At 38.9% G+C, this 24,622-nt stretch overlaps 1 protein-coding gene across 2 annotated transcripts in view; it reads right to left on the bottom strand.

Moving 5' to 3' along the window:
* The window catches only part of DNAH8 (dynein axonemal heavy chain 8), a 322,731-nt gene that overhangs the window by 142,693 nt on the left and 155,416 nt on the right, over nt 1-24,622 (bottom strand). For both annotated transcript variants that reach the window (XM_063812416.1, XM_054686792.1), the window contains 12 exons: nt 22,247-22,333; nt 22,048-22,155; nt 20,731-20,865; nt 18,366-18,527; nt 16,145-16,391; nt 15,780-16,021; nt 15,551-15,691; nt 12,981-13,218; nt 5,759-5,901; nt 5,355-5,489; nt 4,813-4,935; nt 1,783-1,996 (listed from right to left, as the gene is read on the bottom strand). In XM_063812416.1, the coding sequence (XP_063668486.1) occupies nt 1,783-1,996; nt 4,813-4,935; nt 5,355-5,489; nt 5,759-5,901; nt 12,981-13,218; nt 15,551-15,691; nt 15,780-16,021; nt 16,145-16,391; nt 18,366-18,527; nt 20,731-20,865; nt 22,048-22,155; nt 22,247-22,333 (1,975 nt within the window). The remainder of the gene's footprint in view (nt 1-1,782; nt 1,997-4,812; nt 4,936-5,354; nt 5,490-5,758; nt 5,902-12,980; nt 13,219-15,550; nt 15,692-15,779; nt 16,022-16,144; nt 16,392-18,365; nt 18,528-20,730; nt 20,866-22,047; nt 22,156-22,246; nt 22,334-24,622) is intronic.

Here is a 24,622-nt window from a genome sequence, read left to right as displayed (position 1 = left end):
GCCAGCAGGCAATGAGAGTCTCAGTTGCTTCACATTCTCACTAATGCTTGATTTTGTCAGAATTTTTTATTTTTGCAAATCTAGTGGGTATGAAATGGTATCGCTTGGTGTTTCTCATTTGTATTTTCCAGAATACTGATGATGTTTACCATCTTTACTTTGTTTATTGGCTATTTAGCTTCCTCTTTTTGAAGTGCCTTAGTTGTTTGCCCATTTTTATATCAGGTTGTTTCCTTTTCTTGACTGATTGATTTATAGGATTTCTCTAAATATTCAGAATATGACATTTTTGTTGTTATTATATGTGTTAAAATTTTTTCTTCCACTTTGAGGCTTTTCACTCTCTTAATGTTATTTTTTAATGAAGAGAAATTTTACATTTCAATCTAGTCAAATTGGTATTTTTTTTCTTTATTTTTGTGCTTTCTGAGTCTCATTTATGAAATGCTTTCCTACTCAGAGGTCACTCAACTATTTCTCTATATTTTCTTCCAAATGTTTTACAGCCTTGCCTTCCATATTTAGGTCCTTATCTCGTCTGTAGTTGATCATGTTATTGGCATGAGGTAGCTGTCCAAATTTAATTATTTTCCTATAAGAATTACTAAGTATCCCAGAACTACTTATTAAAAGTCTGCCCTTTCCCGGACGGGCACGGTGGCTCATGCCTGTAATCCCAGCACTTTGGGAGCCCGAGGCAGGCAGATCACCTGAGGTCAGGAGTTCGAGACCAGCCCTGCCAATGTGGTGAAACCCCGTCTCTACTAAAAATACAAAAAAATTAGCCGGGTGTGGTGGCAGGCGCCTGTAATCCCAGCTAATTGGGAGGCTGAGGCAGGAGAATCGCTTGAACCCAGGAGGCAGCAGTTGCAGTGAGCTGAGATCGCGCCACTGCACTCCAGCCTGGGTGACAAGAGTGAAACTCCATCTCAAAAAAAAAAAAAAAAAAAAAAGTCTGCCCTTTCCCTTCTGACTACAGTACTTGCTATATCAAATAATTAATGTTCTTATATGCAAGGGTCTGTTTCTCGTGTATGTAAGAGGTTTTGGGGTGGATTGGGGGTTTGTTTTTTGGTTTTTTAGACAGGTTCTTACTCTGTTACCCAGGCTCGAATGCAGCAATGTGATCATAGCTCACTGCAGCCTCGACCTCCTAGGCTCAAGCAATCCTCTGGCCTCAGCCTTCCACACAGCTAGGACTACAGACGTGTGCCACCACGCCCATCTAATGTTTTAAACTTTTTGTAGAAATGGGGTCTCTCTATGTGCCCAGGCTGCTCTTGATCTTCTGGCCTCCAGCAATCCTCTCACCTTGGTCTTCCAAAGTGCTAAGATTATAGGCGTGGGCTGACCTACACATAAGTTTTGATGGCATAATTTATGTGATTCGATGTTACATTTGATGTCAAGAATCTCATTTTCATTAACATATTGAAGTGCTACATTTGACTTTGTATAACATATCGTTAATCTGTGATCTTTGTGCTGTCATTTATTGGCCCAAATTTCTCTGATTAACCATGTCCTGAAAACCAAAAGACCAAGGTTCCTTTACATCTAATGTGAACTTTCAACAAGCCTATTTTTAAATATCTCTGGGTCTGAGAATAGGCTATAAGCATAGGTCACCTTAGTATTGAGTCCCTCTTTCCTAGTGTTTAGCTCTCCATTTCACATACCTAACCCCCCTTTAGACAGAGCCTTTTTGTCTCTTAAATGAAATTTTGTGTGGTTTATGTCCATTATGTAATGCAATAAAATAAACGCTAAGAATATTCATACCAAAAATTTTGTCTATTGAAGCATTTGAAGGCAATGTACAATTAAACACAGTAAATTGTCTTTTTAAACGTTGTGGAATATCATTTCGACCACCTCCAGGGTGGATCATTGCTGCTATGAGCTGCACATCAACAACAGTAGTGAAGTCTCCAGGCTTGTCCAAGCTGTACATTCCTTCCATTTCCATCATCTGTCGCACAATCTCATTAGTTATCTGAAATTTCACACAGCAGTATTTTTGTAACATATCACTATCATATTCCTCCATAACTTCAATAAAATAGTACAAATAAGATTAGAAGACAACATTAAACTCTAATCAACGAAGTGTTTGTGAATGTCGATGATCACCTTCAAGGTAATTTGACTTAAATGATGTCACCCATGAACTCTAGATCGTAACACATGCATGGTCCAAGTCCAAGGTGCCTTTCACCACATTGATCAAACTAATTTCCAAATAAATTTAGATAGGTGAGTCATGAGATATTTGGTTAAATTACATTAATACTCCAAGTTACAACAAGTTTTACTGTAGACATCTTTCATACTCAATATTCAACACTTAAAAACCTTTAGATCAGAATGTAGGATGGTTTTGGTCCTGAGCTTTCAATATTATATTACTAACTGTTTTGGCTTTTGGTTTTATGTTCTCATCTTATCTTCTCTGCATCCTCCAACACTGCCAACCCCCCTCCTTGGAAATGTTACCTCTCTTGGTTTCAGAGGCTTGTTTTTTTTCCAGGTCCATCTCAGGGCTCTGGGATCACTTCCTAAGCCGCTCGTTGTCCACTCATCCCTCATATGTAACTGTTCTCCAGGGTTCCATCCTGGGCTCTTTACTCTTCTCATTGTTCCAGAAATTCTATCTCAACCCTATATTCTAAAGAATCTCATATCTATAACTCTAGCTTCAGATTCTCTTCTAAGCTCTACACCTGTATATTCAAGTCTCTATTGAGCATCTCTTAGTGGATATCACACAAGCACCTCAAATATAACCGTCTTTCAATTAACCAACATTTCATGAATGACTACTGTGTGCCAGCCTCTCTTGTAGCATAGACAAAATTTTCTGTCCTCATGAAGCACACATTCTAGTGGTGAGAGACAAGATGTACAGATGCATGTTGATATGTAAATAAAATGGTATACTCTAAGACTTTTGTAGAATATAGGAGGGGCTCAAAGGTGTGACTCAAGGAGAGCAGGGGAGGCTTCACCTGACATGATATATAAGCCAAGACCTGAAGAAGGTGAGAAAGTAAGCCAGTTCGATACCTAGGGGAAGAGCACTCTAGGCAGAGGAAACTGCAAATGCAGAGGTACTGAGTGAACACCATATCCAGCGTATACAAAGATCAGTAAATGTGGTGGAAGCAAAGAGTCATGGGAAGAGGGAGAGGAGGTCAAAATGTGTAGAGTCTTGGATCATGGTAAGGATTTTGGTATTTATATTCTACAAGTCTCTTTGGAGGATGTTGACCAGAAGAGTGTGTCGTGATCTAACTCTTGTTTTCATTTGTTGATGATGTGAGAACAAGCTGAGAAGGGTAAGGGAAACAGGAGGCAGTGAGGAGGCATTTGTAATGATCAAGAAGACAGCTGGTCGTGGGTGGCGCCAGGTGGTAGCAGTGGAGGTGATGAGTAGTGGTCAAATTTCAGATACAGTGTGAAGATAGAGCCAACTTGATTTTCTGACAGAGTGACTGTGGAGGTGCTATTTGCTGAGAGAGAGAAGACTGTTGGAGGAGCAGGTGTTGGAGGTGTTAAGTTTGCGATCCAACCAGACATCCCTAGTTGGATACGTGAGTTTGGAATTCAGGAGCGCTTCAGCTTATGGAAGATAAGCATGAACCTGATCTAAACATGCCTTCACCCTCCTCGCCTTCCAGGAACTGCTGAGGTCTATCTGCCTTGGAGCAGACGCAGGCCATACAGAACTGTTTGGTTTTTCGCCACAGGATGAGTACTGAGCTTCTAGTGGTGTCTGAGGCGAATAGGGATAAAGAGCAAAATGGGACTTGTCCTGGTAGAGCCAAAGCAGATGGTGTCAATGAAGCAGTGTAGGTCGGTGGGAGGAAAGTGTTGGGGATCCCACCAGGAGCATGCGGACTTCTGGCAACACCGGTGAGGTCTTCTAATGGGGAATGACCTGGGTGGATAGATGATCACAACTAGAACCACGGTGTGTGGCATAGTTAAATAAATAAATAAATAGTTGTTTGGTTTTTCATTTTTTGTTTTTGTTTTTTTGAACATCACGTACTCCTCAGAAATTATGCACAATAAGAGGTTAGAGCAAGGATGTAACCCTGCAGAAAGGCAGAAGAGAGGAGCTAAGAAAGGACACTGAAGTCAAGTAGCCAGAGAGGAGGCATTTGCTGTAGAAAACCACATAGGAGACAGGTGTGATGGCTCATGCCTGTAATCCCAGCACTTTGGGAGGCCGAGGCGGGCGGATCATCTGAGGTCAGGAGTTCAAGACCAGCCTGGCCAACATGGTGAAACCGTGTCTCTACTAAAAATACAAAAATTAGCCAGGCGTGGTGGCAGGCACATGTTATCCCAGCTACTCAGGTGGCAGAGGAAGGGAGAATTGCTTGAGCCCGGAGGTGGAGCTTGCAGTGAGCTGAGATCATGCCACTGCACTCGAGCTTGGGTGAGAGAGCGAGACTCCGTCTCAAAATGTTAAATGACGAGTTAATGGGTGCAGCACACCAACATGGCACATGTATACATATGTAACAAACCTGCATGTTGTGCACATGTACCCTAAAACTTAAAGTATAATAAAAAAACAAAAACAAAAACAAAAAAACACATAGGGATTTAAGAAAGGAGAAACTCAGCTATAACAGAGAAGTCAGAAAAAGACTGAGGATTGGCAGTAGACTTAAAAACATAAAGTTTTTAAAAAAAAAAAACATAAAGTTTTTAACAAAGTTATTAACATTTATATATATAAAATATATATACATAAAAATACAAATTCAGGATCATCTATATGAGATATTTCAGCCATACCTGATCTCCCCACTCATTAATCACGGGCATATTAATATCATCAATAAATACAGTCATTTTTCTCCCTCCTGGTGGTCCATATGTGCTTCCAATTCGCTTATCCACGTAGCTTTCAATTGTTCTCTAGAGAGAAGGAAACGTTTTGTCTTATGCATTAGATTTTAATCCATACTTCTAAAAATAATGAGCATTCTTGTCAGAGTAGAATATAATTTACTTACGCATTTAATAAGTATACATATAATTATTAAAATATATGTTGTTAAATTTTTAAAAATAAGGCATTGGAATTTTATCCTTCATTTACATTACAGTAGATATGCTCCAAAGTTCAGCTGCAGTCTCAATATTAGGTCAAAGTATGCTATTTGGATTTGCCTTCAACCTTAGCCTTAGGAAAGCTAAATAGCTGAATGCCAAGTGCAGCATGATTTCTTTTGAATATATAATATTTTCACATTTTATATGCGTACACATTTTATTGTAACCACTAATTTAAAATGTATTATGTTTATAATATTACAGCAAATGATGGATCTCACCTGAAACATCACTGGTTCTGTGGCAGATGAAAAGTTTAGACTTTTGGATAGCTGTACTTCAGGATCATATTTTTTCAAATAGGCCTTAACCATGACAGTTTTTGCAGTTCCCTGCTCTCCTGTGAGCAAAACAGCCTGCAATCATAGGATAATAGTGTTGAAATGTGTTACAACTTATTTAGTTTCAAATATCTTATGATTCTATGGGCTAGTCTTCTATAAATTAATACAACTAATTTTTAATAACTTTTTAGAATTGCATCTACCATCAAAATAAGTCCCAGTTGTATTACAGATTTAAATGTAAAATGTGTACTATAAAAGTGCTGGAAGAAAATATGGGTGCATATTCCCGTGGCCATGGATGGTTTGTGATCATTTAAGGAACTATCTATTAAACTTACTTTATGTTGTTTTGCAATGGTGTCTATCAAAAAATTTGTTCTAATATTGTCAACATTTGGAACCAAAATTGATGAATATTCTGGAATACTGTCAGTTGGATAATAATAAGGCTGAAGTTTCTTATTCCAGTGCTCCCAATCACCTATATAATAAGTAAAATTTCATCTTAATAGAACCATATTCTGTGAAAGTTATCTCATAATACAAAAATGTTAAGTGCAATAAACAATCAATAGAATCATATAAACATTTAAAATGTTTTCCTAAAACATGTTACTATATCTGCTTATCGTATGTCTATGGCATTTGATAATTTGTTTTGCCTTTTTTTTATAAAGTCAGCTTTTAAAAAAACTTTTAGGTTCAGGGATACATGTGCAGGTCTGTTAGATATACAGGGGTTTGTCGTACAGATTATTTCATCACCAGGTGATAAGCATAGCACCCAATAAGTAGTGTTTTGATCCTCACCCTTCTCCCACCCCCAACCCTCAAGTAGGCCCCAGTGTCTGTTGTTCCTTTCTTTGCGTCCCTGTGTACTCAATATTTAGCTCCCACTTATAATTGAAAATACGCAGTATTTGATTTTCTATTCCTGAGTTAGTTTGCTTAGGATAATGGCTTCCAGCTCCATCCATGTTTCTTCAAAGGACATAATCTCCTATTTTTTATGGCTGCATAGTATTCCATGGTATATGTGTACCAAATTTTCTTTATCCAGTCTAACACTGATGGGCATTTAAGTTGATTCCATGTCTTTGCTATTGTGAATAGTGCTGCAATGAACATATGCATGCATGTGTCTTTATGGTAGAATGATATACGTTCCTTTGAGTATAATACCCAATAATGAGATTGGTGGGTCAGATGGTAGGTCTGGTTTAAGTTCTTTGAGAAATCACCAAACTGCTTTCCGTAATGGCTGCACTAATTTACATTCCCACCAGCAGTGTAGAAGCATTTCCTTTTCTCCACAACCTCTCCAGCATCTGTTATTTTTTGTAAATTGGCTTTTAAATTGCTAACTCACCCATCTGGAGAAACCTTGCCTGAAATGGAATTAAAATCAGCCGGTGGTAAAACCAGTAATGTAATGGATGCCTAGCAGAAAAGCCACATCAACTGAAAAGACGGAAAAGACCAAAAAAAGAGTCAACTGTTTACTAGATATAGAGTATTTGCCATAAGAAATTGATTTCAAGTCCGGGCACAGTGGCTGACGTCTGTAAACCCAGCACTTTGGGAGGCTGAGGCGGGTGGATCAGCTGAGGTTGGAAGTTCGCGACCAGCCTGACCAACGTGGAGAAACCCTGTCTCTACTAAAAATACAAAATTAGCCAGGCCTGGTGGTGCATGCCTGTAATCCCAGCTACTCGGGAGGCTGAGGCAGGAGAATCACTTGAACCTGGGAGGCGGAGGTTGTGGTGAGCCAAGATCGCGCCATTGCACTCCAGCGTGGGCAACAAAGAGCGAAACTCCGTCTCAAAAAAAAAAAAAAAACATTGATTTCAAAAATTTATTTACATTTTAGCATCTCTGGATGTTCCTTACAACCTGTGGTACTGTACCATTGCTGTTGCTAGGCAAACTTGTATTGGCGTTATTCCTATCATTGCCATTCAAATTGAATTACTTTCATTGATACGTTTAGCCTCTATTTTAAATGTCTTCAAAAAGATTATACAATGATTCAGAATTATACCCAAAAGTTACTGTGTACACAGAATGCATGGAAAGAAAGCATACATTGATATTGGTGAAACAATGATGAACAAATACTCATCATTGGAGTAATAACCCCAATTTCATGTTTTCTTGAGAAAGTAAGCAAAAATGAGTATGTTTAACTTCTAAAACACTGCCAAACTATTTTCCAAAGTGGCTGTGCCATTCTGTAGCATATGAGGGCTCTAGGTGCTCTATTACGGCACCAATATTTGGCATTATTAACCTTTTTAACTGTAGACATTCCAGTGGCTGTGTGATGATATCCATTGTGCGGGGTTTTGTTTTTGTTTTTTTTGAAGCAAGGTCTGCCTCTGTGGCCCAGACTGGAGTGTAGTGGTGCGATCTCAGCTCACTGCAGCCTCCATCTCCGGGTTCAAGCAATTTTCCTGCCTCAGCCTCCTGAGTAGCTGGGATTACAGGCACCCGCCACCACGCACAGCTGATTTTTGTATTTTTAGTAGAGACGGGGTTTCACCATGTTGGCCAGGCTGGTCTCGAAGTGCTGACTTAAAGTGATCTACTCGCCTTGGCCTCCCAAAGTGTTGGGATTACAGGCATGAGCCACTGCACCCAGACCCCATTGGAGTTTTAATTTGCATTTCTCTGACGACCAATGATGTTAAATATCTTTCATATGCTTTTTTCACCTTTCACATATCTTATTTAGCAAAGTATCAACTGAAATTTCCTCCCCATTTTAAAATTTAGATTGGTTGCCTATTGATAGTTATTGGATTATAGGAGTTCTTTACATATTCTGGATAAATTTTTTTTATCAGATATATATGTTTCAAATAGTTCTTTACAGTCTGTGGCTGGGTTTTTCATTTTCTTAATAGTGACTTTTAAACAGCAAAAGAGATTTTCCCCCCCATTGCACTGGCTAGATTTTGCTATTTCAAATAGCAAAATAATCTTTAAATAATGTTTAAATAAGATCTGTCCCCTTACTTGGGCCTTCTATAGCTTCTCTCAGCGCAGTTTTACAGTTTTGGTATACAGATCTTACACGTATTTTATTAAATTTATTCCTAAGTATTCTTTTTTTGGATTCTATTTTTGTTTGTGTGTTTTTAAGACAGAGTCTCACTCTGTCTCCCAGGCCAGAGTGCAGTGGCACAATCTCAGCTCACTGCAACCTCCGCCTCCCAGATTCAAGCTATTCTCATGCCTCAGCCTCCTGAGTAGCTGTGCTTACAGGCATATACCACAACACCTGGCTAATTTTTTTTTTTTTTTTTTTTAGTAGATATGGGGTTTCACCATGTTGGCCAGGCTGGTCTTGAACTCCTGACCTCAGGTGAGCTGCCCCACTCGGCCTCCCAAAGTGCTGGGATTACAGGTGTGAGCCCCCGCACCCAGCCTTGCGTTCTATTTTAACTGGTATTCTTAAAATTCAATTTTCAATTGTTTGTTGTGAGCATATAGAAATATAACTTATCAAATGTATGGCCCTTTTGTCCTGTGACCTTGCTAAAATCCTTTAGTAGTTCTAATAACTTTTTGAAGATTCCACAGATGGTCATGTCATTTGCAAATAAAGAGAACTTTACTTGTTCTTTTCTAATCTATAGACATTTGATTTTCCCCCCACTGCACTGGCTAGAACCTCTAGTACAATGTTGAATAGAAATGAAATTGAATAGAGGTGAGAAAGACGTCCTTGTTGTGTTCTTGATATTGGGAAGGAAGTATTTAGTTGTTTACCATTCCGTATAACGTTAGCTGTAGGTATTTTGTAGATGTTGTCAGATGATAAAGTTCCTATTTCATCACAAAAGAGTGTCAAATTTTGCCAAATGCTTTTCTTCATTCATTTAGATGACTGTTTATGGCTTGCTTAGTTTTTAGTCTAATATGGCAGATTATATTGATCAGTTTTTGAATGTTGATCTTCCATTTCTAGAATAAAAGCCACAGTTGGACTTTTGTATACTATTGGATTTGTTATAATTTTATTAAGAAATTTTCGTCAATGTTCCTGAGGAATATTGGTCTATAGTTTTGTTTTTGTTTTTGTTTTTTTCTTGGAATGTCTTTCTCTGGTTTTGGCATCAGCGTAACACTGTCCTTATGAAATGGGCTGGGAAGTGTTTCTTCCTATTGTACGTTTTATATCTTTTGGAAGAGTTTGTGTACAGTTGGTATCATTTCTTCCTTAAATATTTAGTCGAATTCACCAATAAAATCATCTTGGCCTGGTGTTTTTCTTTGTGGGAAGGTTTTTAACTACAAATTCAATTTCTTTAGTAGATATAGGGCTATTTAGGATATCTATTTCTTCTTTTTAAATTTTATTGTAAATTGACAATTTATAATTGTATATATTTATGGGGAACAAAATGTTATGGTTTATGGATACAATATGGAATTATTACAAGCGAATTAACGTATCATGTGGAATTATTACAAGCGAATTAACATATCTATCACCTCAAATGCTTATCATTTTTTTGTGTTTAAAATATTTGAAATTTACTCTCTTAGCAATTTTGAAATGTACAACACAGTTATTAACTATATTCAGCATGCTGTGCAATATCTAGTTCTTCTTGATGATGGCTGGTAGTTTATATCTTTCAAGAAATTTGTCCATTTCATCTTCATTGTCAAATGTGTTCTTGTAAAGTTGTTTCTAATATACTTACGTCATGTTTCTAATGTTTGTGAGGACTGTAGTGATGTTCTCTCTTTCATCCTTGACTATGGTAATGTATGTCTTCTCTTTTGTTCTGATGTCTCTAATAAGAGATTTATTCGTTTTATTGATCTTTTCAGATCCATCTTTTTGTTTCATTGATTTTTTTCTGTTGCTGTTCTATTTTTTGTTTCATTGATTTCTGCTTTGATCATGGTTCTTTCTTCCGCTTACTTTGGGTTTAATTTGCTTTTCTTTTTCTAACTTATTAAGGAAGAAGTTGAAATCATTGTTTTGAGACCTTTCTTCTTTTCTAGTAAAGACATAAAGTGCTGTAAAGTCTCCCTATCAAGAATTGTTATATGACCCAGAATATCTTGGTAAGTGTTTTCTGTGCACTGGAAAAAAATGTATATTCTGCTGTTTTGGGCTGAAGCATTCTATAATTTTGAATTCAGGGTATTGATAGTGTTGTTAAAGTCTTCCATATATTTACTAATTTTGTCTATTTGTTCTATCAATTATTCAAAATATTGACACCTTTAGTATAACTGTGGATTTGTCTATCTGTTTCTGTTGTTCTCTGACACTTCCTCCTTGTGCAGATTTCTCCTCTCTGGTGCTCTGCCCTGCAAATTCCAGCCACCTTGGCCTCTCCCAAATCAACCTCTGCCTTCTCATTTGGTGAGACAGCCAATTCTATTTGATCTTCCCCTCCCTGAGCTGCTTCTAGAAACTGCATCCATGCAATAAACTAATGCAATCACCTTGTTTCACTTCCCTCCGTGATTTCAGTCTGGTAGTGCCTATTGTCCAATCTCTGAAAAAAAACCGTCTTACACATTTTGTCCAGTTTTCTATATTTTTAATATAAGAGGTTAAACCCAGTCCCCATTACTCCATCTTGTCTGGAAGCATAAGTCTCCTTACTTAATTTTAAATCTATGAATGAAGTCTTCTCCAAAGATGTTAATGTCCATAAAAAAATTAAAAGGATGGATGAAGAATGAGTTAAGAAAGGGCTGGCTAGAAGTCAGCTGAGTGGACATGTTAGGGCCCTAAATAACCACTAAGTGCATAATATCTTAGTTCATTTTGTGGCCACAAAGGCTTGGGCAAATAAATTTCATCAAAAGTAGTTATTTAGGGTGGCAAGACTGAATGCCTGCAACCCCTCAATATTTTAGTCAACAGACCACTTCAGGACCACCTTGAAGAAGGAATATGAGTCTAGATTATTGTCAACCTTTTGTTAACATCTCCATTAAAAATAAGAAAACATCATTGTCTAAACCTACAGAACCAGTCCTAGCTACTTGGAAGAAAATGTCACAAACATCACTGGACTGCTCTTTAAGAAATGTGGCAATACATATTTTTGATGGCACAGAGGAAGGTAATTATTTTATTGGCTTCCTTATTAGATGCCATCTCAATCCCCTAACCAAGGCTCTGCCATGGTTGGAAAATTGCTGCTGATGAATTTCACTCTCTGAGTAACTTGGGGCCCGGCCTCTGAATAAGGACAAGGCAGTCAGAGGGAGGCAATCTGAACCTTTAAACATCATAGAACTCTGGCTGTTCAGAAAGCAGCGCTGTGGAGGAGCTTGGCTCTGGATTCTAAGGGAGTGCATATCTAGATTTAAAGATTCCTTTGTTAGTTTGCATTTTGAGTTAGAGTGCCCTTTTGCCATCTCAAACCTTTAGCAGCATCTAACACATGTAATAGAATTATTGGCCATTCTGGTTAAAGATGGCCCACTGAAAAAATTTATTTATCTCAGTCCCTTTCAAACACAAATTTCCACTTAATCCCCAGTTTTGGTATGATTCTCCCACTCTTAAATGTGCCTGGTGTCCCCAAGTCTAGGAAACCCTCTATTTTACACTATTCAAACAGTAACTCTTTAGTCTTGCCAGTGTGGGGAAGGCCGATTGTCTGACAGCAGGGCTTTGGAAAGCGGCCCAGGAGGTCTTTTTCTCAAACAGACTTATAACCAGCCCTGTGGTTTTTAGCTCAACTTTTGCCCCAGTTTCCACTTCCTGAGCCCTTTGAATGTCCTGTGACGTGCGCTTCTCAGTTGCTTCTCAGCTCTTCCCACTGCCAATGTGCTAAATCGACTGCCACTTACCTTACTGCTTTCTTGCTTTCAAAATTTGGCTATTGCTGTCTACTCTCCTGCTCTAGTTGTCCTTCAGTTTATTCATTAAAACAAACAAACAAAAGACTATTGCTGTTTTTGAGTTTTTAGGAAGAACCAGAGGCAATTAGAGTTTTTTAGGAAGCATATTTTTCCTCTTTGGAACTTTGAAGAATCAGGGCCTGGGCTCTGGATGAAAGCACCAAGTTCAAAGGCATTTCTTTTAAGGAGCAGTGAGCTGGGCCCGGCCATACATGGAAGGCTGGGGGGCTAAGGTGACAGCGCTGGACCTTGAGGAATCTGCTACGTTCATTCTCTACTCATTCTGGCATTCCCAACAGGGGAAGTGTGGGGCTGATCCGTTATGTGTATTAGCATGCTTTGCATCATGAAGAATCTGTGTTCTCCACGCTGCTACCTTTCCTATTCCAGCATTAGAAGGTAGATGATGTACAAGGTATTACTAACTTATTTATGCCAGATTTTACTGAGCCCACTCCAAAAGGAGAAGTCAAGAGTCTCAATATCAGTTTCGGGCACAATTCATATGCAAAATTCCACTCTCTTTCAAATACATGCTCTTTTCAAAATGGTATTAACAATTATGTTTTCATAATTGTTTTAATATTCTCTCATAGAAGAGTTTATGAAAGCTTATATTTTCTCATTTGAAAAAAAAGTCATTTCATTTAAGGTATAGTTCAGTGGGCTTACCATAATCAGTAACATAAAACTCATACATGGTTTGATTTGAGCCTTTAGGTATTTCTGGTAAGTCCAACTTGCTTTCATGCTGCCGTAAGAAGGCTTCAAGCTTTTCTCTGCTTTCCAATTCCAGAAGGGCTCCTAAACTCCACATTAGGCCAAACACAAATAATTTATGAAGATGTTCGACACAGGAAACACCGCCTTCTTCTTTGGAGGGAATTAACCCTTCCAGAAGATTGAGAGACTGAAAATGTTTCAAATAAAATAAATTTTTAAATTAAAAATTTGAAAATAAAAAATTGTAAATAATAGTAAAATTAAAAGGAGGAAGGAAGAGAGAAGAAAAATAGATATATCTCAAGCTATTGCTTGATCACCGTCCTACAGCCAACAGCACGTAGAAGAAAGGCTATCCTGTTTTAGACAGGCAGCATGGTCTAGCAGAAAGGATGCTGAACTGAAAATCTGCTCCTGTGGTTTCAACCCCCAGCTCATCCCACTGACCTCTCTGAGTCTCAATTTCCTACTGGGAAAGCAAAAGGCCTAGATTCGATGTTAGCAGCTAAGGTAGCTACTGGTTCTAAAGTTTAGTTATCCAAATTTTCCAGATCAAAGATTCTATTTCTTTGTAAAATTTTGCAGGACTTAGCAAACTGTGGCCCTAGAGGCTGGCCACCTGTTTGGTAAATAAAGTTTTACTGGTACACACACACAGTCACACTCATTCACCTATGCATTGTCTCTAGCTGCTTTTGTGCTACAACAGCAAAGCTGAGTGGTTGAGACAGAGAGTTGTGCAAAGCCTAAAATATTTATTAATACTACCTGGCCCTTTAAGAAAAAGTGTGCCAATGCCCTATAGCATCAGAAAGAAAACTACAGTAGGACATCCTCGGTCTTTCAAAACAAAATTACTTCAAAATAAAATATTGTCTTCTATTATCCATTTTAAAGTAATTACTAAATAATTCACTGATTTCGGCCTTATATATTGTTTCTAACCTACCCACAAATGACTGACTCTCTTAACTGAGAATCGAAGCTCTAGAATGTGTAAGGAGAGATCACCTATAGATCAGAATTAGGAGAGCCCTTGAAGATCTATGATTAATTCTGTTTTAACTCAAAGACTAATAAGGAAAACCGAGTAGGAAATAAAGAATGCTGGCTGGGCATGGTGGCTCATGCCTGCAATCCTAGCACTTTAGGAGGCTGAGGCAGGAGGACTGCTTGAGTCCAGGAGCCTAGACCAGCCTGGGCAACATACAGAGACCCTGTCTCTACAAAAAATCTAAAAATTAGCTGGGCATGGTGGTGTGTGCCTGTAGCCCCAACAACTTCAAAGGCTAAGGCAGGAGGACAGCTCGAGCCCAGGACTTCAAGGTTGCAGTGAGTTATGATTGATTGCACCACTACACTCCAGCCTGGGCAACAGGCAAGACCTTGTTGAAAGAAAAGAAAGAAAAGGAAAGAAAAGAAAGGAAAAGAAAAGAAGAGAGAGAGAGGGAGGGAAGGGAAGGGGAGGGGAGGGGAGGGGAGGGAAGGGGAGGGAAGGGAAGGGAAGGGAAGGGGAGGGAGGGGAGAAAGAGAGAGCGAGAGAGAAAGAAAGAGAGAAAGAAAGAAAGAAAGAGAGAGAAAGAAAGAAAGAGAGAAGGAGGAAGGAAGGAAGGAGAAAGAAAGAAAGAAAAAGGGAAAGAAAGAGGAAAGGAAGGAAGAAAGGGAAAAAACAATGCTACAACTACTTGTCAGATAATTTTTACTTAAAGATTTTCCTTACCTGTTATATGCTAAATTTCCAAAGCCAAAATTGCCTCCCAAGTTTTCTTGATTGCAACAGGCCCCTTTCTGTTCTTTCCCATGAAGCTACCAACTTTATTTATTTTTATTTACTTATTTATTTATTTTGAGACAGGGTCTCACTCTGTCGCCCCAGCTGGAGTGCAGTGTTGCCATCTTGGCTCAGTGCAAACTCAACCTTCCAGGTTCAAGTCATCCTCCCACCTCAGCCTCCCAAGTAGCTGGGACTACAGGCACTCACCACTACACCTGGCTAATTTCTGTAGAAACGGGGTTTCTCCACGTTAACTATAGCTGGTCTCAAACTCCTGAGCTCAAGCAATCTGCCCACCTTGGCCTCCCAAAATGCGGGATTACAGCTGTGAGCCACCGCGCCCAGACAATGAAGTCTTCTATTGTTAGGATGGAACCAGTATTGAGGTGTGTGTGTGTGTATGTGTTATTTTTTATTTATTTTAAAATTTAATTAATTACTATATTTTATTGACTGTCATTATTATACACACTTTATGGGACAGGTCACTAAACCTGACAATGGGAAAGATAGTTCATTCCCCTTCCTCTGACAACATCCCTCTGGGAAGTGAAAATAATAGAGAAAACAGTAAGATCATTAAGAAGATCTTTAATAGAAATCAAAATTATCAGAGCTTTCACAGCCACATCATCAAATGATTTTTATGGACTGTCTGAACTTTCTATTTCAGATGGCTGTAAACTGCAACTGAGTGAAAAAAAAATCAAAATCGAAGTAGTAAATGTACAAAAAAAAATCTTACCTGCACAATATAGTTGCACTCCAAGAGCTGCATTTTGGGATTGAGATTTAGTTTCATATATGTGTATGTATCTTCAAAGACTTTCTCATACAGTGTCAGGAATACAGCAGCTTCCTGTGCAGTGCGTTTCTTCAACCATGCCTGCAACAAAGAAACAGAATCTGTGTTTATTAAGAAAGTGAAACGTGGAGAGACTCTGAGGGTTCTTCTTCCCATCTCTCTGCCCCACCTGTAAGATTGGCCTCCAGCTGAGAGCAGAGCTGCTGATATAGACCATGCCCATCCTAGAAACCGTGGCAGGAGAGGCGTTCTCGATATTGTGGACTTCAAACAGAAGCTTACAACTAGGGGCCATGGGAATGCGATCTCCATTAGCTAACGTCAGAGTTTTATTGTCATCCAAAACGGAATTTAAGTTCTCAATCCAGATGGCATCCACAGGACCATCTAAAATGAGGAAAATGTTTTCACCTGAAAATAATTAAAACAGAAAATCGCTTTTCACTTGCAAGTAATTAAAATGGAAAAATCAAAAAAATACTGTGTTAATACGCTAGCAGGGAAAAAATGATCACAAAGGAGGTTTGTGTATACCTTTTTTAGCTTTTAATGTTTTTCTCCACAGAGTAGAAAAAATCCCATCTGTCCAGTCATTGGTAGCAGTGTCCAGTCTGCCAAACATCTGAGGTGCAGTAATGGCTTTTGGATTCATTCGCATTTCTCTATGAGGCCTTCCACATTCTGTTTGCGCCTTCATTAGAATCGTGATAACGGTTGTCTTTCCAGAACCACTGGGCCCAAGAGTCATCAAGCCATGCCGTACCAAAGACGTCTCATATAACTGCACAATTAACCAGTAAATTAAAATATGTAATTTATGAGTCTCCTGCTGACATTCATAGTAGCTACTTGAAGATTAAAGGCTTTAAATAAGCTCTTCATTAATGTAACTAGTTCACTATTTTTAAGTTGTAAAAAATGTTGTTTTACTAGATGTGCATAGCAAATGAGCACCACGTTATAAAACGATATGTGCTAAAGTAATAACAATGTGGAGCTTGAATTACATTTTGGAAATAATTAACTCAGCATCTAGTTTTTGCTTCTTGCGTGATGAGTCCCTGTGATTTCGGTTTGTTGGTCTATAACCAGCGGTTGTTCCATGCGCAAACTTTCTTGGCATCCAATGTGATGATATCGCCCCTTAGTGGTGGAAAGCAGCAACGCAGAGCATCACAGTGAAGATCCGTTTCAAAGGGGCCTTCTAATTCCCCAGAAGTACATCATGAATGAGGATTCCTGTGCAAGTGATTTATTCAGGTAGTGCTCCCAGGAGAAACGAGTAAGATAAGAGGAAAGCAGGACAGGAATGGGAAGAAGCCAAGCAAGGTGTGATTGAGGACAAAGCCCTGTAGAGGACAGACTTGAGCCTGATCCCGCGGGAGACTGGAGTGTAACTTACACCTCAAAGATTGCTCCACCTGGAACCAGGCAAGCTTGACTTTCCTACTCCATCAACTCTTAGAGACGTTTGTTTGGGGGTGGATGGGAAATAAACTCCCGTGCAGCACCTACTCTTTGTGCCTGCCAACAAAATGGCTCCAGGCCTCCTTTTGCTATTAGAAGCGAAAACACACAGAAGCTGGGCAGGGGCACCTGGAAATGGTACAAGAGATTCAAGGAGACATGCTAGGATCATGGACAGCCGCTGTTATAACATCCCGTCTGTAGTTTTCTCAATAAAAAAAATTAAGAAGTCAAAGGTCTGACAGCTGATCAGAGGTAGAGTGAGTTATTCTCCTACCATTTTGGACAGAAATGTATTACCATTGTAAACTATAGTTTAAAAGCAACAGAGGCACTGTTCCTGACATGTTCAAGAGCAATGTTATTGACATCAACAAAGAACCCAAAATTCTAGTCGCCACCCATTGAGATGGCAAGAATTTTAAAACTCAGTATACTGTATGCATATCATATATAAAATCATGTTTTCCCAGAAATTTTTTAAACTCTTAAAATGGTTTCCAGTACATGAATGATGAAAAAGACTTTTCCCCCATGCACATATTTCTTTGTAAGATTTGGATGTATCTCAGATACTTGCACATCTTATAATCTGGCAAGAACAGTAAGTTAAAATAAGAATTGTTATATTAATATTTCAAATGCAGTTTTCAACAATGTCCACAATTTCAGCTCCTTAATTTTCCAAAAGCTCTGGAAAATATTCCCAAAGCATCAAGCTCATAGAGATTTAATCCTGTGTCTCTGCTACAAGTTCTTGATTCTACTGGTAATCCAATCAAGTGATTAGATGGTTGTCACAAGGATGAAATGTGATGAACAGAAAGACACCAACATATGCAGTCAAAAGATTCAGGTTTTAGTGTAGGTGAAGGATATAACATGTCCACACACAAAGCAGGAGCAAAATAGCACTGCCAGATTCCTCAGGCTCTGCACTCCACTGAGGCACCCAGCTGCAGCCAGTACTACCAGATTGGCACAAGAAGCCATCTGCGTTGTTCCGTTCCCCTAGAGTTTTTATAACCTACTATTTCCGCCCAACATTGTCACCAGGTATAAGTAACAACTGCAGTAAATTACTACTTGATTACTGCGAGGCAGGGTAAATCCATACTATCTTCCTAGGACCACTACATCCTCCCAAGTATTCTTTTTGCAATGATGTATATATGATGTTTTCATTTAACATTTACATCAAGTAAGACTAACTATGAGTTTTCTATTCAGACAGGAATGTTTAACACATACTTATCATTATACTAATAATAGATTAAAATGTCTTTACCTGCACGAGTTTCAGGTTCCAGGGTGGATGGTTAATCAAACCCTCTATCTGAACCTGATGGGCTACTGCGTTTTGCAGTTCTGCATAAGTATTACTATCCAGTTGCAGTCCTGGGAACAGGTCATTGATTAAGCTGAGGAACAGGGGTTCATCTTCATCAACCTAAGGTGGCATAGTTTAAAATAAATTTACTCATTCAGTCAACAAACATTTATCAGCTAGCTGGGATGTGCATAGTACTTATCACTTCATCCCCAGAGAACCATTTATTACTCTCCTAATCAGGCTTGTATTCTCTAGTACTTTCTCCAGAATATCACTGATATGGTTTGGCTGTGTCCCTACCCAAATCTCATCTGGAATTGTAGCTCCCATAACTCCCACGTGTCGTGGGAGGGACCCAGTGAGAGGTAATTGAATCATGGGGGCAAGTCTTTCCCTGCTGTTCTTATGATAGTGAATAAGTCTCACAAGATCTGATGGTTTTGTAAACGGGAGTTCCCTTGCACATGCTCTCTTGCCTGCCGCCATGTAAAGATGTGACTTTGCTCCTCATTCGCCTCCCAGCATGACTGTGAGGCCTCCCCAGCCATGTGGAACTGTGAGTTCATCAAACCTCTTTCCTTTATAAATTGTCTTTATTAACAGTGTGAGAACAGACTAATACAATCACCACTGAATCTACATTGTACCCAAAGTTCGTTAGCATTCAATGTGTTCTACAATCCTGCCCCAGTCTACTGCTCCAAAGTACGACCTCATTATCACATGAATCTTTGCTTCTCACAGTGGCATTTGCATTAACCTTAAAAATGATAATTTGTAGTCCCAACCCCATGAAATTAAAGAACTGATATTTTATTTAAATTGGGGAAATAGCCATAACCCTGCATGACTTCATCCAACAATGGCTGGAAAAGTCCATCAGGGCAGTGTTCTGAGCCTTTCTTATAAGCAGTAGGTTTGAGTACACTGACTCCAATCCTTATTTGCAATGTCTTTAATGCATAGATTGTCCTGTTCCCAACATCTGACCCCTTATGATTTCTCTTTATTCTCTAGGGCTTTGCTGATGCTTTCTTGAGTACTTGTCTAGGAATTTCCAAAATACCATTATCTAAGGGAGGCTTAGACTGCACTCCAGCCTGGGTGACTTAGGGAGTCTAAGCCTCCATTACAGTCCATGTTGGTCATACAGGCAGTGAGGTATACTGGCAGGAGCAGTGGATTTGGCACCAGAAAATCTTATAAATTTTTGTCCCCTCTTCTCAGCTGATGGTGATTATGGGGGAATCCTGCAACCTCTAGTCTCCATTCCCCAATAAGTGAAGTGACAATAAACAAGCTAGCCATCCAGACCCCACAGAGTTGCTGTGAGGCTCAAATAAGACGATACACCTGAAAAGACTTTGTAACACTAATGAACTCCACAGATGTTAGTTTTTGTAACTAGAATGTAGCTTCCTGAACCATTTCTTCTTCAACTTTGTACACCCATGGCATGGGCACAATATGTGGCACGTAGAAATCCTTATACGTCACATGAACCTGTCCATCAGCTATTCAAAACAACCTGGCTGGGCTGGGCTGGGCATGGTGGCTTATGCCTGTAATCCCAGCACTTTGGGAGGCTGAGGTGGGGTGGATCACTTGAGTCCAGGAGTTTGAGACCAGCCTGGGTGACATGGCAAAACCCTATCTCTACAAAACAGTACAAAAATTAGCCAGGCATGGTGGTGTGTGCCAGTAGTCTCAGCTACTCAGGAGGCTGGGGCAGGGAAATAGCTTGAGCCTGGAATGAGGAGGTTGCAGTGAGCCAAGATTGCACCACTGCACTCCAGCCTGGGTGACTGAGTGAGACTCTGTTTCAAAGAAAAAAAAAAAAATCAGGCTGTAACCATGACAAGCATGAAAGCAGCATGCTCTCCGCAGCAAATTTTCAATGTGTTTTTGGAAAATAGAAATGATGTTTATGTTTTGGGAGAGATATATCTGAGATAAGCTAGTCACATACAGAGAAAGCAAAAAGTTCTCATGGTTCCCTGTGAATCCAGATTCTTATGCTGAGAATTTGTGTCACTTTGTGAATAATGGTAGAGAACTAGGTTGAGTCTTGGAGCTGAAGCCCACTGATGACCTGTTTCACTGCACACAGCTGATAAAAGGAGGCACTTATAGTCCATGTTGGTCACACAGGTCATGGGGTCTTTTGCTTTCTTCTGGAAGCACAGTGGTAGCTTGGCACACTTATTATCCCTGTAATTATGGGTGCTCACAGCTCAACAGCAGCCTACCTCTACTTGTCCACCAAATAGAAAGAAACAACATTAAAACTGTGGAAAAGAAGAGAATTCAGAGAAGATACCAGTTTGGAAAGGTTCATATCTCTTAGTCCTCTCATGACAATGCTTAATTCACTATCTTCTGGTCTGGCTCTTTTTTGAGATCCAAGAGTCCTCAATACAGACAGAATATTTCTCAATCCAAAGTCATAATGAACCTGAGATGGGAGAAGAGGGCAAAAAGATGGTTTAATTGAAAAACTCAACATAGACTCACGGCTCACTCTATGCATATAGGTCGATTCTGATACTTATATGCGATAGTTTTGGGGTGACTAAGCCACAAAGGTTTATTAGCTCAACTTCCTGCCTTTCCTTTGACTGAAATATGATCATTCCATGGGAAAATCCAAGCTGCAAGATCAAGTAAGTATTCACACCTTAAATATCTTTTGAGAATAATATAGTCTGATACAGTCTGAGCAACAAACAATAGTTTTTGTTTTTGTTTTTGTTTTTTTTGAGATGGAGTCTCGCTCTGTCATCCAGGCTGAAGTGCAGTGGCGGGACCTTGGCTCACTGCAACCACCACCTCCCGGGTTCAAGCAATTCTACTGCCTCAGCCTCCCCAGTAGCTGGGATTATAGGCACGTGCCACCACGCCTGGCTAATTTTTTTTTTTTTTTTTTTTTTTGTATTTTTAGTAGAGACAGGGTTTCACCACGTTAGCCAGGATGGTCTCGATCTCCCAACCTCATGATCCACCCGCCTCGGCCTCCCAGAATGCTGGGATTACAGACGTGAGCCACGGCACCCGGCCCAAACAATAGATTTTTAAATGCATAACCAAGGGGTTACATACTATGTGATTCCGTTTACATAACATTCTTGCAATAAAATTCTAGACATGGAGAAAAGGTTAATGGGTTAGGGATTTGGGAGAGAGGTGGGTGTGGCTATAAAGTAGCATGAGGGAACCTTGTGGTGATGGAACAGAGCCGTATCTTACATATTCCATACAACTACACACACACACACACACATATACACACACCAGTGCATGTATAACTGATGAAACCTTAACAAACTCTGTGGACTGCTTCAGTGTCCATTTCAGTTTTGTTATTGTGCTATAGTTACAAGATGTCAACCACCAGGCAAGGCAGGGTGAAGGGTACATGCCTCCCTGTACATTCCTTTGCAACTTCCTGTGAATCTACAATTATTTCAAAATAAAAGGGTCTTAAAAATACACAACCAACAGGTAAAATTAATTCTAAAAGCATTTTAGAAAAGAGTCAATGAGATTTTAACTCACTGATGAGTATTTATCAAAGGAAAATTACAAAGCAAAAAAACCAAATACTATTGCTAGGAGGAAAGCAGATCTATAAAGTTACCTGTTTAGTAAGTTGCTCTTCACAGAGTTTGTAAAGAACGTAAAATTTTTGAGCCAAGATAACATTTTCAAGAAAACCACAGCTTGCAAGTTTAACTCTCATAATGATCTGAAAATTAATATAGTGAGTTTTTTTCAACTTTAGTGAAAAACAAGTAAAGAACATAAAGTACATTATGCTTTTAAATCCTAGTGCATACCTGTCTATCAGGAACCATCATAGCAACAGTTCTAAACTGGATTTTTAGGTTTTCTGGTAGTTCCTGGCGCCCAGCATATCCAGGGTTCTAAAAGTTAAAATATGTTCAATTTTTAATTGCTAAAACAATTTTCATTTCTGAATACAAATATATTTCAAACCCCTAATTCAGATTTTAAGATGGTATTGAAAATATTAGACTCATAAAATAATCTTGTTTTCTCGAAACAATATGTATTAGACCATGTATATTTATTAATATTTATATGCCCTTTTATATATTTCCATTTTCATGATATTAATAAAGTCACACACAATTTTGTGTGGCAAAATTGTCTACTGGCTTAAAAAATAGAAAATTGTGTCTGCTGGCTTAAAAATAGAAAAGAACATGAAATAATACAAGAGAAAACTGAATAGATACCTGATAATTATGGTCTAAAGTATGTTACTGAAAGAAGAAAAAAACTAAGGATTTTATACTGATGAGCTTCCTTGGGCATTTTTTTATTCCATCTCTTCAATTATTCTTTGCAGCCACAGTTACAGAGCTCTTTGGCTAACAAAAACCCATGGAAGTGAGGAGAAATAAAGATGGCAGTGAGGGGAAATAAAGAAGGGAATGATGGGAAAAACACTGAAATGGACAAAAGTAGAGACAGACAGGAAATGAAGCCCTCCTAAGAAGCAACAGGTTGAACAGAGGTCAGACCCAAGTCTCAGAGGAAGGTTGGAGATTCAAAGACAAGTAAGGCCAACAGGAATGAGTTATTTTAGGCAAGTTTGTTAAAAACCTTCAGTCCCTGACCATTTACTGGGCACTGTCAATAGGCCAGCTACCTTGCTAGGGGCTGGAAATACAGAAATTGAGGCTGCCTCTCAATACTCCTCTTAACCTTCCTGAGCCACAGGAGCCCACTTGCAAGCTGGGTACAGCAACACCTAGATTAAAAACTACATTTCCCAGCCTGCCTTGCAGCTGCTGTGATTATATTCTACACTGCGAGATGCAAAGGAGCACATTGTACGAAATATCCTTGATGTTTGTTTGAAGAGAGTTGACTCAGTCAATTGGCTGCAACACAATAGAGATGTTTTCTGTAGCATCTTGGTTCATAAGGTGACCTTGAAGATGGAATTCATGATGGAGTAGAACCATAAAAGGATCTTAAGAGAATCCTTACATGTTAAACTACAATTTTTTTTAGGTTTCAGTTACTCACAGCTTAATGCAATATCTAATTGCTATTTCCAATATTATTCTTAATCCAGGGAGCATGTTAAGCTTTTTGTAAAATTCTAGACCACAGTTTTACACTGAGTACATTTCTTCATCCCACTTCCTGACTTATAATCAATACTTCAGATTATTCTTATTTCCCCCTAACTGCTTTACTGGATGTTTGCTTACAATAAAGTGTATCAGAAACATTTCTGATTTTGCTTCCTATAATTTATCATTTTTATCCATGGGGACATTTAAAAACTCAGAGTGCTTTGTGTTATCTTGCAACTTCAAGATTTACCTTTATGGAAAACACATAAAAACTTTAAAACTGGTGATACATAAAAGCATAAAAACTCCCGTTTATTCATGCCTTTGGTTTCCTATCTTTACAACACTGAATCTCAAAGCTCACTCTTAATCACATGGTAACTGAATTTGTTACAATTCTTTCATATAGGACCTTGTTAAATTATTGCAGAAATTTTATTTTTATTTCCTTTTATTCGGTGTCAAAGAAAAACCAAGTGTGGAGGTTAAGCCGTCAGATTTTTATGTTAGAGAGACAACAACTTCTTCTTTCTCTTACTGGCTGGGTGACCTAGGAAGTTTTTAAGTCTTGCTGAGCCTCAGGTAAGTCAGCTATATAATACCCATTTCAGAGGGCTATCATAGCTATAAGATACAGTGTACATGTGAGAGAATATTTCAGGTCCTTCCTGTTTCTAGTTACATGATAGGATGGCACATTTTCCCCCACCCCACCACCCCCTGAAGTTAGGTCGTGAAACTTGCTTTAGCCAATGACTTAGGACTTGTGTCACTTCTGGAAAGAAACTCTAAGAGTTAGAGCACAATTCTTCATGTTCTCTTTTTCCTTTGCTACAGCAAAGAGCAATGATTGAGATAGTAGGTACCTCGTCAGGCCGAGTACTAGAGTAAAGACATACAAAGCAGCCCTGGCCTCCTACCTCTACCCTAGTCAACCCACAGTGGACACGTGGCATGACAGAGAGATAAACCTTGTGGCTTTAAGCAATTAAGATTTAGGGATTGTTTGTTACTGCAGAACCACATGAGTTATGCCATCTGATATAGCACATAGAACATTTAGCCTGCACCTTACACATATTATACTATGTGGTCAATAAA

This window comes from Pan troglodytes, chromosome 5, assembly GCF_028858775.2.
Source record: "Pan troglodytes isolate AG18354 chromosome 5, NHGRI_mPanTro3-v2.0_pri, whole genome shotgun sequence".
NCBI lineage: Eukaryota > Metazoa > Chordata > Mammalia > Primates > Hominidae > Pan > Pan troglodytes.
The sequence above is the reverse complement of the archived record's forward strand: the minus strand, read 5'-3'. Positions and strand labels throughout refer to the sequence as shown.